This window comes from Sylvia atricapilla, chromosome 3 (genome assembly GCF_009819655.1).
Source record: "Sylvia atricapilla isolate bSylAtr1 chromosome 3, bSylAtr1.pri, whole genome shotgun sequence".
In the NCBI taxonomy this organism is placed as follows: domain Eukaryota; kingdom Metazoa; phylum Chordata; class Aves; order Passeriformes; family Sylviidae; genus Sylvia; species Sylvia atricapilla.
This window is the reverse complement of record NC_089142.1, coordinates 176,200-191,326: the sequence shown is the minus strand read 5'-3', so window position 1 is coordinate 191,326 and position 15,127 is coordinate 176,200. Positions and strand designations below refer to the sequence as shown.

General features: G+C 49.8%; 1 protein-coding gene across 2 annotated transcripts in view; it reads left to right on the top strand.

The window, feature by feature from the left end:
- Positions 1-15,127, top strand: part of NRBP1 (nuclear receptor binding protein 1) — a 32,324-nt gene that overhangs the window by 14,224 nt on the left and 2,973 nt on the right. For both annotated transcript variants that reach the window (XM_066314493.1, XM_066314492.1), the window contains exons 7-12: positions 893-987; positions 12,360-12,443; positions 12,687-12,745; positions 13,835-13,933; positions 14,007-14,139; positions 14,426-14,528. In XM_066314493.1, the coding sequence (XP_066170590.1) occupies positions 893-987; positions 12,360-12,443; positions 12,687-12,745; positions 13,835-13,933; positions 14,007-14,139; positions 14,426-14,528 (573 nt within the window). The remainder of the gene's footprint in view (positions 1-892; positions 988-12,359; positions 12,444-12,686; positions 12,746-13,834; positions 13,934-14,006; positions 14,140-14,425; positions 14,529-15,127) is intronic.

Here is a 15,127-nt window from a genome sequence, read left to right as displayed (position 1 = left end):
GCCAAGATGAAATCAAGTTCCATGTGAGAGGACTGAGAAAAACTTCCACAGCATTGGCAGGCTGCAGCCCTGTCCAGGCAGTGGATTCATGGATATTGAGATGTGTTGGTAGATGTGTGTGTATATTTCTTGATGATGCAGCTCTTCTGCAGCCATCTTAGTGCAATACAGCTGAGTAGAATGTGTTTTGGGTTTTAAAAACTCTTTTCCACCTGAATTAGAGTTGGTTAGTAGCTAATTAGAACCTTAGAAAGGCAGTGGCCTGGATGACAGGGCATGGCTTGCGCTCCATAGAGAAAACTCTGGTGCCACTTGGCTGAATTACAGCTATTGGTGGATAGTTTGGGTTCAGATAAGCTTCCAGGAGCTGACTGCCCTCATTTGTGCCAGCTGCTAACATAAACCCAAGCAGAGTGAGATGCAGAAACAGAGTGTAGCTGGGACCCAGCACTGAACAGCTGTATTTGTGCCTGCTGGCAAACATGCCCAGTTGGGTGTGTATAGTATTAAGTGCCTCTTTGGTCCCCTTTGAGTAGGGACCAAGGCTCTGGTATTTTTGGTATAAAACTAACCCTTCTAGAATCCATTTAGCAGTACTGGGTGGGATGAAATTGTGTCCTTACCTCTGGTACCCTGAGTTTCCTAGGAGCTGATAGGAGAAAGCTTTCTCTTCCCCTGCCCATGTTCTGGAGACTCATTAGAGACAATTCCTATTTGTTCCTGGCTCTCAGCTAAAGGCTAATGTACAGTCACTGGATTGTCTCTCCCAGCTACTGTAAACCCCTGCATAGCCTTTGGCTCTCCTGTTCTCTTCTGACATTGCTTGACATGGGGAGGGAGGGGTAAAGGGAGGGTTCAAGGCCTTGACCAGTGCTCTGTTCTGCATCTCCAGCTACCTCCACTCGTGTGATCCCCCCATCATCCATGGCAACCTGACCTGTGACACCATCTTCATCCAGCACAACGGACTGATCAAAATCGGCTCAGGTAATGCTTGCTGGGGGTGCCCCTGCCCATCAGACAGACTGCCCAAACACAAAAAGGCACCTACTCCTTTCCAGCTTCCCTGGCATGATAGGTGTGTGTGTACATGTGCTGCTCCACCTCCACATCAGATGTGCCAGAGACTGGGAGCAGAATTCATTGGTGGTTGGACCCTTGTCAGGTGCAGGAAAGACTGATACTGAGAACTGTTTGCCTTTTAGCCTCTTCTTTAGCTTTTTTGTCTCAAGGAGATGACACAGGAAATGATGTGAAACTTGAAAGTTGTGTAGGCACATCATCTGTGAGTTCATCTGCTCTGCAGATTTTCGTGTTAATACACAGAGAATTCTCCTCCCAGCACTGTGGAGCTTTGGGAGCTGCCTGGGGAGCTGTGTCCATGCAGCCACAAGAGTGCTGCTTGTAGAACCCATGTTTATAATAAAATGGACAGGCTCTGACTGCAGCAAGTGGCTTATCCTGACATCCTTATGCAGCATCCCTCAAATGGGCCTGCCCTCAGGCTGCTGAGCTGCCCCAGGCCTGTGTGGCACAGGCATGCCCTGCTTGGGCAGGCACCCTGTGCCAAAACAGTTTATTCCATAAGTAAGCAGTGATGTTCCTGGCAGTGCAGAACATCCTTGCATGCTCTGGTTTTTCCTGCTATTCCCATGTCTCTAAAAATCTGTCTGCAGTCAGGATACATTGTGTCACGCCTTGACATGACCTTTCAAGGGACACCTTTGCTGCCTGTTGTTCAACTTCTGCAAGTATTCTCCATCTAGGAATAGGTCTTTGCTTTCCTGGAGCTATTGTCTGTGTGAGTTCTGCTTTGATGTGCAGTGTACAGGGAAGATGCTCTGCATCACCTGTCATCCAAAAATAGCCTCTCCATCAGCTGCAGGCCTGTGACTTTTCTTCCCATCAAAGAACTCCTATGTTGTTGTTTTGTTCCAGAACTGGGTAGCAGATTTGTGCTGGTACCAGGGAGACAGGGTCATGGCAGAAGGAGCACTCTGCTCCTGACCTGCCTGTAAACCTGGGGACTTGCTCTGCACACGAGCTGTCGTCATGTCATCACACAGACTTTGTTGTGCTTTCCTGGCTTTGTCCAAGTGAGAGAGATTTCCAAGAGTCAGTACATCTAGTACCTGTATGCTGGCAAACTCCCTGGCATTCAGTTCAGACTTGGGAAGACTTGAGTACTCAGGAAATTCCCTTTTTCAGTTGAGTTTCAAGGTGTCATGCAGCTGCCATCTTTCTGCAGGGCAGCCAGTGCTGTCTGTAAATCCAACCCCATGGAGCTGGCATTGCAGCCATGGCTTTCCCCAGAGGGAGATCCTGCGGGTTAGCAGGATCATGCTGGAGCATGCAGCTGCAGTGGTGCTGTTCAGGGGCTGTGTAGAAGGAAGGTGACTCTTCAGGTGGGGGTACAAATGGTGACCTCAGCAGTTGCACCTTTGTTCCCTTCAGTTTGAGGAAGCCTTGCTTCTGTCAGGTGCAGCAGGAGGGACATGGCAGTCACATACATGTGCACATGCCAGGAGAAGTGGCTGTGCTGTTACAGCTGCAGGATGTGCTGCAGTGTGACTGCAGCTGCAGTGCTCATGTGCAGTTGTTCCTGAGCAGACCCTTCTGCTCCACAGCTGTGGGCTGCCTGGCTCACCTCATGTTCAGAAATGGAATAATTGATCTAAAAGATCTTGATCCTTTCCTAAAGAAAAAAGGAAGTGAGTGCAAAGTGGGCTTGTGGTCAGAAGAAGAATGCTCCAGATGGGAAAGCTGTGGCAGCAGTGCAGGCTGGAATTAGAGTTGGCAGTGTTGCAGGATGTATTCCTATTCCTGCAGAGCCCACCCAACCAGAAAAGGTAAAGTCCTACATCCTCAGGACTGCTGGTTGTGTTGGAGCTTGGTAGCCTTTCTCCCTGGCTGCCTTTGCCTTTCTCACTGCTGCCTTTGCAGTGCCAGATGGGCTGGGTTTGAGTTTTGGGCCCTGGAACAACAGTTGTTCCAGGGTCACTGACAATGGCAGGCTCATGTTTGCTGCTTCCCATCCTTGTTCTGCACAGCTAGCTGCTATCTGAGCACTTCCCTGTGGTTACTTAAAGGCAGCAGGACAGCAATTTCCGTGGATTTATGGGGAACAAGGATTCAGTGCACTGTGAGCTGTGCTTTGGTGCTGTCTCTCCCCAGTTCTGTGCTGAGTGCTGCTCCAGAAGTTGCTCTCCCTGTGGCTTTGGCAGAGAGAATACTTGCTGAATGTGGGGCAGAAGCCTGGCTAAGGTGTGCACTGCAGGACATCCTGCTGTCTGCTGTGGGAGGGTGTGCCAGGAGAGCAGTGTCACATTGGAAATGTCTGATAGGGGTTCCTGTGACACATGTTCAGGTGTGGGAACAGCCCTTTGCTCCTTGCTGCTCCCTCAGATGCAGGAGCACTGGCTGGACTGACCACTGTTTCTCTGTTCAGTGTGTAAATCTGTGTGCTGGGGGTCAGCTGTGGAAGAAAAAGGGAGTGGGAAGGAAGAAAGATTTTGCATACTGCTTAAATGCAAAAGCCATCCATAATCTATTCATTCACTGACTTTTTTTTTCCAGTGCCATAAAGTGCAGAGTTAATAGATTTGAGGAGAATAAGTTTCAAATGAGTGGAGAGCTTTGGAGAACTTGTGATGAGGATAGGAAAGACACTTACAGCTCTTAAACTTGCCAGTGATAGTCCCAGAGACTGGAGTGTTCCAGCTGCCTTGTGGGGCTGTGGTCAGATGAAAGCATTCCTTGTGACAATCCAGGTTGTGCCCTGTGTACTCCTCCCAGGGCCCATGCACAACACAGTGGTGCCTCCGTGGGTGTCTGTGCTGTGTGACAAGGGGCTGTGCTGCCAGGTGTGTTCCTGGGACAGGCTACAGCTGCTCTGAGTGTGGCAAGAACAGTGTGTACAGACAGGCTGCCTGCTGCTGCTGCCTGCTTGTGTTGGCATTGTTGGGAGCTGTTCCTGGAATTCTCACTGGCAGTGTAAGAACCATTCACACGTGGAAAGAAGTGATGTGTTTGAATTAAAAATCCTTTTGGGCAGCTCTTGGAGTGCCCCAGCAGAAGGGAAGCCTCGAGCTGGAGGGTCTCAGTGTCCTCTGGTGCCCCTGAGACATGGCAATGTCTCTGCATATGCTGAGTGAGATGTTGATGGGGCAGAGGGGAAGCTCGGTGTAGTGCAGTGCAGATTTCCCACTTGTGCCTGCAGGCATGGCTGCTGTGTGTCTCTCCTGTCTGCATCACTCCTGGCCTTAGACTCAGTCTGTATTTAGTTGTGTCTGCTCAGAGTGTACCCTCAATTCCAGGCCGTGGGGCCAGGACTCTTATGGGTGTTAGCTCTACTGTGGCATCATGTGGCCAGTGTGAGTGTGGGCTGCCCTGCTGAGATCTGTGGCCAGAAGCTGCTGGGATGTAGAGAAAGGGAATTCTCTGCTGAGGGGATGGGGTGGGTGGGACTGCAGGGCACTCACGGAAGAACAGAATTTCCAGCTTCTTGCTCTCAGAGTCAGCCATAATCTTCTGCTTGGTCAGAGATGCCTCGTCTGCCCTGCCCTGGTTCTGAGGTAGAAACCCTGATGTTCCTTAGGCACATTTCTTTTGAAGAGGTGGCTGGAGGCAGGGCCCGGTGCTCAGTCCTGTCCCTGTGTGCCCTGACTCTGACCCAGCTGTCTCTATGGATGTAAGTGCTTTGCTGTTCACCAACTCATTGACTTTATCTCGTTTTACTTCCCGCTCACGGGCTGCTCTGTTACAACAGTCTTTCATAGGATATTTGCTAATGGTGAGCAAACTTCTCCGCTCCTGTGATGTGACTCCACTTATGTCATGTACATGATTTTATCTCTGTGTGTATCTGTATATATATATTTATATATATATGTGTGTGTATCTATATTTGTAACACACAGACATACACACTGATCAACTTACAGTGTTCCCTTGCTATAAGGCTGTGTGTAAAACTGTTTGGCTTAGGTGCATCCTGCTTGGAGAGCTGGTGTTCTGTGCTGGGATGCAAACAGTTCCTTGTGCTCTTGGCCAGAGCCTTACAGAGAGGGAGCACTGCCCTTTGTGAAGTCTCCTGGTTGTTAGTTTTCTCCCTCTCCATGTTCTTAGCGTGTGCTAGTCCCCGGGCCCTGTGCATGCCGGCTCCTGCATGTCAACGAGCCATGCCTTGTTCTGAGCTCTTCCCAGCTGAATTCCCACGTCCATTAGGCTCTTCCCTGCTGCTGCTCTGCTGCCCTTGGCTGGGACCCAGCCCTGGACTAGCCCCACTGTGTGCTTGGCTATCCAAATTGCTTGCTTGTAGTTTGAACTCCTTAGATGTGTTGGTTTTAAGATGAATGTTTCAGTGAATGTGTCTGGCTCCTGATGGCCAGATCCCTCCTGCCCCAAGTGGGTCCCTGGATTGAAGTAAGCGTGGCTATTGATGTTTCCCCAGATGAATCTCTGGTTTTGGGGAGATCTGTGCATCTGAGGAGGGCGTTGGGCTGGTGGGAGCCAGAGAAGGATTCGAGTGCTGCAGTTTGTAACCCTGTTGCACAGAACACCATGTTTACATTTAAAATAATGATTTATTTTATTTTTTGCCATCAGGATTATTCTCAATGGTTAGAGTTTGTTTCTACTGAGTTGGGAACCTACCAGCCATCTGCTGAAGTGGTGGAAAGGGCAAGGGCCTGACCAGATGGGCTCTGTGCCTCCAGGAGTTGGCAGGAGGATGTGCTGTGCCACTCTGCATCGCCAGCGGAGCAGAGGCTCCTGGAAAGCTCCAGCTGGGATCTGGTGTAGCTCAGGGGCATGGTGATGTAGTCAGGGCTGGAGTCCTGAGGAGGGCAGGTGTCCCTGGGGGTGGCTGCAGGGTGGCAGAGTGGTCCAGGAACAAACCCACAGAATGGGAACCTGACTGAGCCTGGGCTCGGCCACGCTGAGGGCTGGCCAGCCATTTCTCCAAAATCAAGTCATCCCCGTGAGCAGAACCAAAGGCCCTGGTTCTAGAAGGACGGGAGAAGCCTGAGCCAGCACTCTGCAGGCTGGAACAGCACCAGATGGCCTTGGAATACTGAGCTTTCCTGGATGTTTAGTTGTGAACTTGTCCTAATGGTCTGTTGTACCGGGAGGTACTCTTGGTATGAGAGCTGGGGATTGTTTAAGCCTTAGATCTTGAACAGGGATTTGGGTTTGAAAACACTAAATCTAGGGTGTAAGGCTCCTGTTTTGCTTGAGCATTGAGCTAATGAGGCTGTGAGTGACATGCTTTCATAACTAATCTTATTTTAGTCATCACTTCACTCCCTTGGATTTTGATGCCTGATCTTTAAGTGTCATGCTGGTTTCCACATTCTTAACAGACACCTGAGGTGATGTAGAAATAAGAAGTTAGTAGGATATCTTGGGTTTGTCTTTTTTATTTTTTTCAACTATGGCAGGTGTGGTTTTAAAGGGAAAATAATGTATAATTGAAGTCATCAGACATAGAAAAATCTGCCATAAAAATGGCATGTTGGCATTGGTTTAGGAAGATGTAACAGGAATTGATGCAGTTTAGCTTTTCTAACTGTACAGTTTTATGTGTTAAGCACATTGTCTACCAAGCCAAACATTCTTGGCTCCTTAGAAACTTGGCAAAACTAAGGCAGATATTCCTAAGGTTTGTCTGTGACTGCAGGTGCTGCTGGGAATGAGATTGGGCAAGGAAATAGTTTTGAGTGGAACTGCTGGTCTAGCAGACTTCAGAAAGTCCAGGTTTGGATCCAGGCTACTTTTTTGGGGGGACTGGCTATTTTTTTTTTAAAGCTTTCTCTGCCATGGGTCTGTGCTGGCTGTGAAACTCTGGATGTAAAGCCTGTCTCCAAGTGAAGGTGCTTCTCATTTGGGTTGTTCTTGAGAAACTGTTGAACAAATTGGGTTGAATAGCATGAAGTTGATTTTAATTGTGATGGTACAGTGCTGTAATTGTAATGCTGTCACTGCTGCTGTGATTACTAGGGTGGCAGAAACAATTCCAGAGACCTGCTCTGGGTTTTTGTCTAAGCACAGAGCTTAAAGTAGGAGGAGCAGCCATGAGAGAGCAGCAGTCTGTGGGTTTTGTCCGTGTTGGAAGTTCCAGCTGCCTTCTGCTGACCACGTTTGCTGTGTGTGTGTCTGGGGGAGAGTGATGGGATTTTTAAGGTCCAGTTTAATGGTAAGAACTGGTGACCTTGGTGGCCTTGTTGCAAAGATTTTGCTCTTCTATGCTGTCATAGTAGTAAACTCACTTTTGTTTTGCAGAAGGTTTAAAAGCCAACTCCTGCTATAGTACTTATTTCCCTAGCTCAATGTACCCTCTGTGTGCTGCTGTGATTCACCTCATTCATGAAAACACCAGATGATCATCTAAACTGGTTGTTGTTTTCAGTTAAATAAGATATTTTAAAAGGTTTAAATGTCTCTGTTTAGTGCTCCAGGTTATGGAACATCCATTTTCTGAGGTCAGTGTTGTTTCTGTGTTGCACTGAAGGCATTGCTGCTCAGTTTTGTTCAGCTCTGGTTTTTCTCTGCTTTTATGTGGCTTTCCCAAGGGATATGAGGATGTGGATTACAGTCGTCCAGGTTTTCATTCACCCATTCTATATTAGCACAGCAGTTACAGGTGTCTCCTACTTTCAAGGCCCTTTGATTGGAGGCTTTGGAAGCTCCTTTGTGCCAGTTCTGAAAAGATGACTTAAACACAAACAAGCAAGGGCAGTTAGCTGTGTGTTGCCAGTACCACTGATTGTGCTGCAGCAGTGTTTTCTCTGGAGAGATCCATGGCAGTGTTTTAGCAGGAGCTGGTTTCCTGCTGGGCAGCCATGGCAGGTGTGGCAGGAGTGCACACACGTGTGCAGGCACATGGGGAGCTCTACCTGGCACCAGGAACAGTGGGTAGTGAACTTTGCATACGCTGCATCTATTTGCCCCTTCAGCTAATGATACTCAACTGTTAAAAATAATAAAATCCTGTTCCTTCTGGTGACTCACTGTTGCAAACATTCTGCAATCCCTGATACAGATCTCAGGGCTGTAGGAAGCTTTTATTCTGTGATCAGCATAAATCTGACACTTCTTCCTGTTTGACTCCTTGTTTAATGGCTGTGTGCTTCTTTTTATGCCAGATAACTTCCTTGTTCCTTATTTTCTGGGCCTTGCTCTCCCTAACAAAAGAGCTTTTGTCATCACTGTGTGCAGAGAAAGCAAACTGTGTAACACTGTGGGTTTGTGCAGTCTTGTACCGTTTTGTAGGAGTGAAAGTGTCTGGGGCATTGGAGTGCAGGGGATAAGTGTCCTTACACCTCTCCTGGCCCTGTGGTCACCCCTCTGTAGCTGCAGAGGTGGTCCTGGGTTCAGTTGATCATTTTTGGGTCCCTGTGGTACAGCAGTTCGTTGTCCCATTGCTGGGATGCACAGGAAGCCTGGGACAGTCTTGGAGGGCAGTTTGTTGATCCTCCTCAGTGGCACCTGGTGTCCTCCTGCTGTCTGTTGGACAGGCACTGAGCCCTTTGCCGAGGAGGGGAGGCACCTTGTGCTCTGCAGGGGCCTGGGCAGAGCCACAGGGCAGGGCAGTGGGACAGGCCATCTGTCCTGCCCACAAAGGAGGAAGTTCTGAGTGCAGAATAAAGGAGGGTGTGAGATGGGCACCACACAAGAGCGAAATGTCCTCTGCAGCACAGAGTGTTCCAGAGCTGGGGGCTCCTTGTCCAGGCAACTCTGCTAAACCTGCTCTGGGGACAAGGAGGAAGGAATGCCACTGCTGCCTCCTTGGCTGGCACTGCTAGCAATCAGTGGGTGCACAGGCTGTCCACTTGCTCTGGCCCAACTCTTTCTGCTTGTTCTTGAGGGTTTGAGAAGTCTCACCAGCTACAGCATGTTCCTGTAGGAATGACAGTTATCTCTTTTTATGCTTTTGTTGTCAGATTGAGTTCAGCTTGTCAAAGACAAGGTTGCTTGTCCTACCCTCTGCTGGGCTTCACATCTCTTCCTATCACCTGCCCTGCTCAGAAACTGAACCTTTTTCTAAAATTCACCTCTGCTAATTGCCCACCTGACTCGTCAATCCCATGGGGCTGCATCTTGTAATCTGCCCCTTGTAGCCACCTTCTTGTGGCTGACAAAGACACATTGTTATTGTTGGTGATCCGACTTTCCTTTGTGGTCTTCATCATTTATCTCACTTAATAGTTGTCCTCAGCCTTCATCCATCCAAGCATGCCCAGCGTGGAGCAGTTTGAGAATACACAAATGGGTGTATAAGTGACAGATGGCAGCCATGTGTGAGTCAGGCAGGAGAGCATGTGTCAGAGATAACTTTAGGTGTGTGTTCTTACCTTGTACAGTCAGGAGGTTGGTGTAAAATGTAGGCTCAGGTGAAGCCCTCAAGCCCTTGTCAGTGCTAAGTGCCCCATGCATCAAGATGAGCTGCAACAGTGACCAGACCAAACCTAGAGTTTCTTGTCTTACCATCTAAACTCCTGTCACAACTGTAACAGCACTTGTGCCTGCTGTGTTGAGCACACGTGCAGGAAGCTTTTCAGAGCTGACCTCAGAAGCATGTTGTGCTGTCAGTGATGCACAGAGCAGCGCTGTGTCTGGCAGGGCTGTCCCTGCTTAGGTCTGAGACACACAGGAGATTCTGGGGGCCTGATGTCGTTGACCCTGTGCTGCCTCAGCTCTGCAGTAACAGAGTGAGGTGATTCCTGTCATCTCAGCTGAGCTGCACACGAGCTGGGATATAAATGGCTGGAACAGCCAGATTCCCTGCCAAGTGTGGCTGACCAGAGCCAGCTGCAGAGCCAGTCTCTGCAACAGTGATGGAAAAGGACTCCAGTGGGACTCAGCAAGTTAGGAAGCACAAGGACCAGAGTACCAGAGGGGACAGGTCCCTGGCTGACCCACAGCAGCAGATTCAGAGCTGCCTGTGTGTCAGTTCTGTGTATCTGAGTTGGAGGATCCCACAGGCAGTGTGAAGCTGGTTGTTTCCAGAAATGCTGGTGCTACTGCAGGTCTGTAGGACCTGGGTGCAGAGGAGCTGATTATCAAGGCTGGCTGGACCTCATGAAGGGACTTTAGTTGGAGGCTGGGCTAGACTTCCACTCTACCTGCCTGTCTGGTATGGAAGTGTGTCAGCCACCACTGCTGAGGTTTCTGTTGGTAATATGCTCTGTGATTGATGACTGCCTCATCCTTGTCCTTAAATGGGCACAGGAGCCAAGAACAGAGTGCCTGGAAAGCGAACTGGCCCTTGCCATCCAACCTGTGCTCATAACAGGATTTAAAGGCACTGGAAAACAAAGCTGATCACAGCATTATGTGGAGGGTGATTTCCCTTGGCTCATTCTGCTCCGTATTTGGCAGAACTTGGGTTGTTGAGCTTTTGGTCCCTGTTTCCTCTTACAATGATACTTACTGATAAGAAAAGGCAGAACAAATAGAAGAGTTAAAAAATAAGTTCTTTTCTATCCTCAGATTGTCTAGTTTGCCACAGGGAGTCCCTCTGACGTGCCTGCAGTAGCTGCAGGTTTAACAAGTATCACAAATATGTGTGTGATAGTTCCTGTACACTGCATTAGGCACAGAGACATCCAGGATCCCAGAAACAGCAATATAAATCTGATGTTGGAACAGAAGGGTTTCTGAAGCCTTAAATGCTCTCTTTAGAGAGCCTAGTGTGAGAACCCAGTGTGCTGGACAAGCCACAAGTGCTTTATGTGCCAAGTCCAGCACTGGACAGATGTGTGGTGACAGGGTTGGGGCTGAGGGGTTGGCTGCAGCAGGACAGGAACACATCCAGTCCAGTGCAGAGGACTGGGCAAACTCCAGTTGTAAGTGACTCAGGAGTACAAAATGCTGAGGTAAATAGAAGTCCAGAGCTCATCATTTGGGTGCTGATGAGGATCAGGTGTTTGCTGGCTCCTCGAGGGAGGCTTTGAGCTGCTTGTCGTGTGGAGGATGTTGGGATCCTTTGGGGCAGAGCCCCAGTAGAGAGAACTGGTGTCATGGTGCATGGCCCTGGCCAGAACTCGTCTAAAGCAGTCAGTGTCACTGGGAAAACAGAACAGGTCTTAGGAAAAAGACAAAGAATGTAGCTTATGCTGCTTGGTGATGTGAAGGTGAGAGGATCTGGTGACGTCTGGGAACAGGTGAGCACTAGGAATGAAGTCATCTTGCTGGACTCCTGGGATCAGAGCTAACACAGGGAACAGAAAGCAGTTACTTGGGAGTGGTTGGTTGGTAAAGAAGTTCCTAGCTATTGGAGCAAGCTCTGTTTCCAGTGCTCACTTTGGGTAATATGATTTGGTATGTGCTGTGCAGCAAGGCTGAGCTGAGTTACCAAGAGAGGTCCTTCTTGTGTGACTAGAGCCCGGAGAACATCTCTCTGAACTGGTAACTTGTCACTCAGCTGGGAATTCTCTTTGGTGTGGAAAAGTGCAAGTGGTTTGGCACATCCTGTGTCAGCCCACGTTGTGGCAGTACAGAATGATTGTGATTGTGATTGTGATTGTGATTGTGATTGTGATTGTGATTGTCCAAGGGGGTGACCAGGTGGGACATGAGCCTGAGACTCTGGGACTGGGCACATTCCAGTGTGACAGTAGAGCTTCAAATGGGTGGTTGCTCAGTGCTCCCTGCCCACCTCTGTGTTCATCCCTGGCAGAGACAGCTGCTTAGTTTTGGAGAGTTGTTTGCAATCTCTGCAGAGGTGGCTGTCCCAAAGGCTTATCTTCCATGGGGGTCCATACTTGTGCTCTGCTCACAGTTCTTGTGGCTACAAGTTATTTCCTCCCCATAGCTCCCCACAGTTTGGGGAGGTGCTGGCTGCTGGGAGGTTCTGTTGTCTGGGTGGTCACCTCCCTTCCTTCAGCAGCTTGGCTTGGTTCTTGTCTGGAGGTGCTTTGGCACCAGCATGGTCCTGGAACATGGAAGAGTTTTCTGATAGGTCCATCCTCCCAGAACTTGGAGGTGGTGACCAGTTGCAGTGACCTTGGCATCTCTGGCTGTTCCTCAGGCTGCTGTTCTGAACGAGTTGCTTGTGTCAAATACTGTAGATCTGACTGAAGTTGAGCATTTCAACGGGGAGTTGTTCCCACCTTGTCTTCCCAGGAGGCAGAAGTTGTGGTCTCCAGGTTTGCCCTTGGAGAGTGATGCCAAGGAAACAGTGCAGTAATGTATCAGGTCGGGGCAGGTGACAAGAGATGAAGGCTGTGAAGACTCACCTTAAGCCACCATTCTGCCCCTTTGGGCACCAAGGGCCTGGAGTTGCAGGTGTTCCTGGGATTTCATCAGGGATGGGCTGTGGTTTCCTGTATCCTAAACATTCCTGTTTTTTTTTCTAGTGGCACCAGACACAATTAACAACCATGTGAAGACCTGTCGTGAGGAGCAGAAGAACCTGCACTTCTTTGCCCCAGAATATGGAGGTATGCTGTGGCTGTGGCTGCAGGCCTGGGGGGGTTTTTTGCCTTTCTGGTACTTCCAAGCTATCCTGCACCTTGTTCTCAGTTCCAGGCACCTGAAAGATGCCACATTAACAGTTCTGAGCCATTTGCCTGCTGAAGTGCTTCAGCTCCTCTGCTCTTTGGTAGCAGAGGAGGGAGAAGCTGCAGGACTGTCCTGGCCTGGTGCAGAGTGGTGCTGATAACAATGCTGTTTTCGTGTTACAGAAGTTGCCAATGTCACCACAGCTGTGGACATCTACTCCTTTGGGATGTGTGCACTGGAGGTAAGTGTTGAACATAGACTGTGGACAGAGATGGTGAATCTGAGGACAGATAGCTCTGGAAAGGCTGTGGCTGTGGGTGGGTTTGCTCGGTGACAAGTGTGTTTTGTTCTCAGAGCCAAGTGCACTTTGCCTTGGGGAGATCCCTATGGAGGTTCCCCCAAGTGCCTCACTAAGAAGTAAATGGCTCAGCGATTTGCAGTTCTTCCCAAAATTCCTATTGGGTAATGAATTAGCAGGTCTTGGCCAGTCCTGAAGTCAGACTCGCTGGCTGGAGGGAATAGTCACTGCTGCAAACTGTTATGTGATGTCTGTGACCAGTGCCCAGGGGGTTTGGAGCAGAGGACAGCTGTAGCCTATCACTTCTTCTGGGCCAGCCTATGCCCATCTGATACAGGTTCTGGTTGGAGTTGGTGTGAGTCTGACCTGGTTGTAGCAGCTTCGTGCTCCCTCTGTCCTTGCAGTCAGTAGGTCCAAGCCCAGGTAATGGGAGTTGTTGTTAGGAGTATTTTCTGAGAAGAATTGTCAGAAAGAGCCAGTGCAAAGAACCCTCAACCTGTGCTGCATATTCCATTAGTGAAGCAGGAAGAGAACTCTGTAAAGATGCAACTTTTAGGAAACAAAACTTAAGCTGAATGCAGAGACATTCTCTGCAATTTTTTCCAGTCTTCTCTAGCTGGGAATTAGTGTCTGTGTAGTTGGCTGGAGCCCCTTCTTGATGTGTTGTGTGCTTGCTCTTGTTCTGCGATGCAGAGCTAGGAGGGACACTGTCAGATCCTGGAAAGGATCCAGTCACTGCTTCATTATGGAATTATCAAACAGAATAACAGGCCAGTGGATCATGAGGCTCAAAATGGAGACACTTGCTGTCCAGGATGTTGCTGGCAGGGCTCCCAGGGCTCCCTGGCAGTCTTGGGGTGCTAGGAGCAAGCTGTTGTAATGAGGCAGCCATTCTCTCTGTGTCTCCAAATGTGACCTTAAGTACCCCTAGCTTGGCTGTGGTGATGTCATGCTTGGCAGTGGTCTCCTTGAGCCTGTCTCCCATGCAGTCTGCCATTCCCAGTGCAGTCTGATGCTCTGCTCTGTTTGCAGATGGCAGTGCTGGAGATCCAGGGCAACGGGGAGTCATCCTATGTGCCACAGGAGGCCATCAACAGTGCCATCCAGCTGCTGGAGGACCCCCTGCAGCGGGTGAGCCGGGGGGCTGCTGCCCCGAATCCCTCTGCTGCCACTGCTTGTTGTCTCACTCAGGTGTTGTCCCCAGGAGTTCATCCAGAAGTGTCTGGAGCAGGACCCTGGCAGGCGCCCCACGGCCCGGGAGCTGCTGTTCCACCAGGCGCTGTTCGAGGTGCCGTCGCTGAAGCTCTTGGCTGCTCACTGCATTGTTGGGCACCAGCGTGAGTACAGAGCCCTGGGAGCCACGTCCCCACGTGGGGCAGTGCTCTGCAGGCCTTTGCTGAGCTGTCAGTGCTCACCCCAGTGAGCTGGCACCCTGGGAACACCCCTCCCCATCCCCTGCTGCTCTGCAGGTACCTGGCTCTCAGACACAGCCAGGAGGGCCATGGTGCCCCACCTGCCGCAAGAGCATCAGAGAGCAAAAGACCTCTGCAATTTTCATTGCTTTTCTAAGGCTGGAGAGGATCTGCAATTGCTCTAAGTTACTCCTTTTTTTTTTTTTAATAGATATGATTCCTGAAAATGCTTTAGAAGAAATGACCAAAAACCTCGACATGAACGCAGTGTTGGCAGAGATCAATCACGAGGACAGGGAAGGAGTCAAGATGATGTGAGTCCCCATGGTGTGCTCAGGGGGCTGCTCAGGGGAGCAGCGCTGGGGCACTGGTGTGAGCACTGGGACTCTGCCCATCACCTCACTGTTGGTCTTTCCCCACTGACTGGGTGCCAGTGGGAGCTGCTGGAGCTGGAGGTGTCACTGTCTGGGCAAACACACATCTGAGGAGGGTTATTCCTGGGTGGAAGGAGACCTTGCACCTGTTCCCTGGGAGCAGATTCTGTGCAGCTGAGGTGGATTGTTTCCCAGATGGACAGATGAAATGAACACCCTGTAGCTGGAGCAGTCCCCAGCAAAACCTGGCTGAAGTTTTGGGAGGTGCTCTGACCAATCACAGACTAGCCAGATGGGAGTCCAGCTCTTCAGAGAAAGGGTTCCTCAACGTTTTCCTAATGGAGCATTTTATTCCACACTATGCACAGGCAAAGGTAGTTGAGGCAGCTGTCAGTGCACTACTTACACTGTAGGAGTGGCTTCCTAAGGGAGTGACTGTAATATCTATGGAGCAAGCAGAGTGCCAAAGAAGTGATTGCATTTTGGATAACAAAGCCTTGGCTAATCAAGGGATTAGCTGAAGAAACTTAAGATGTGAA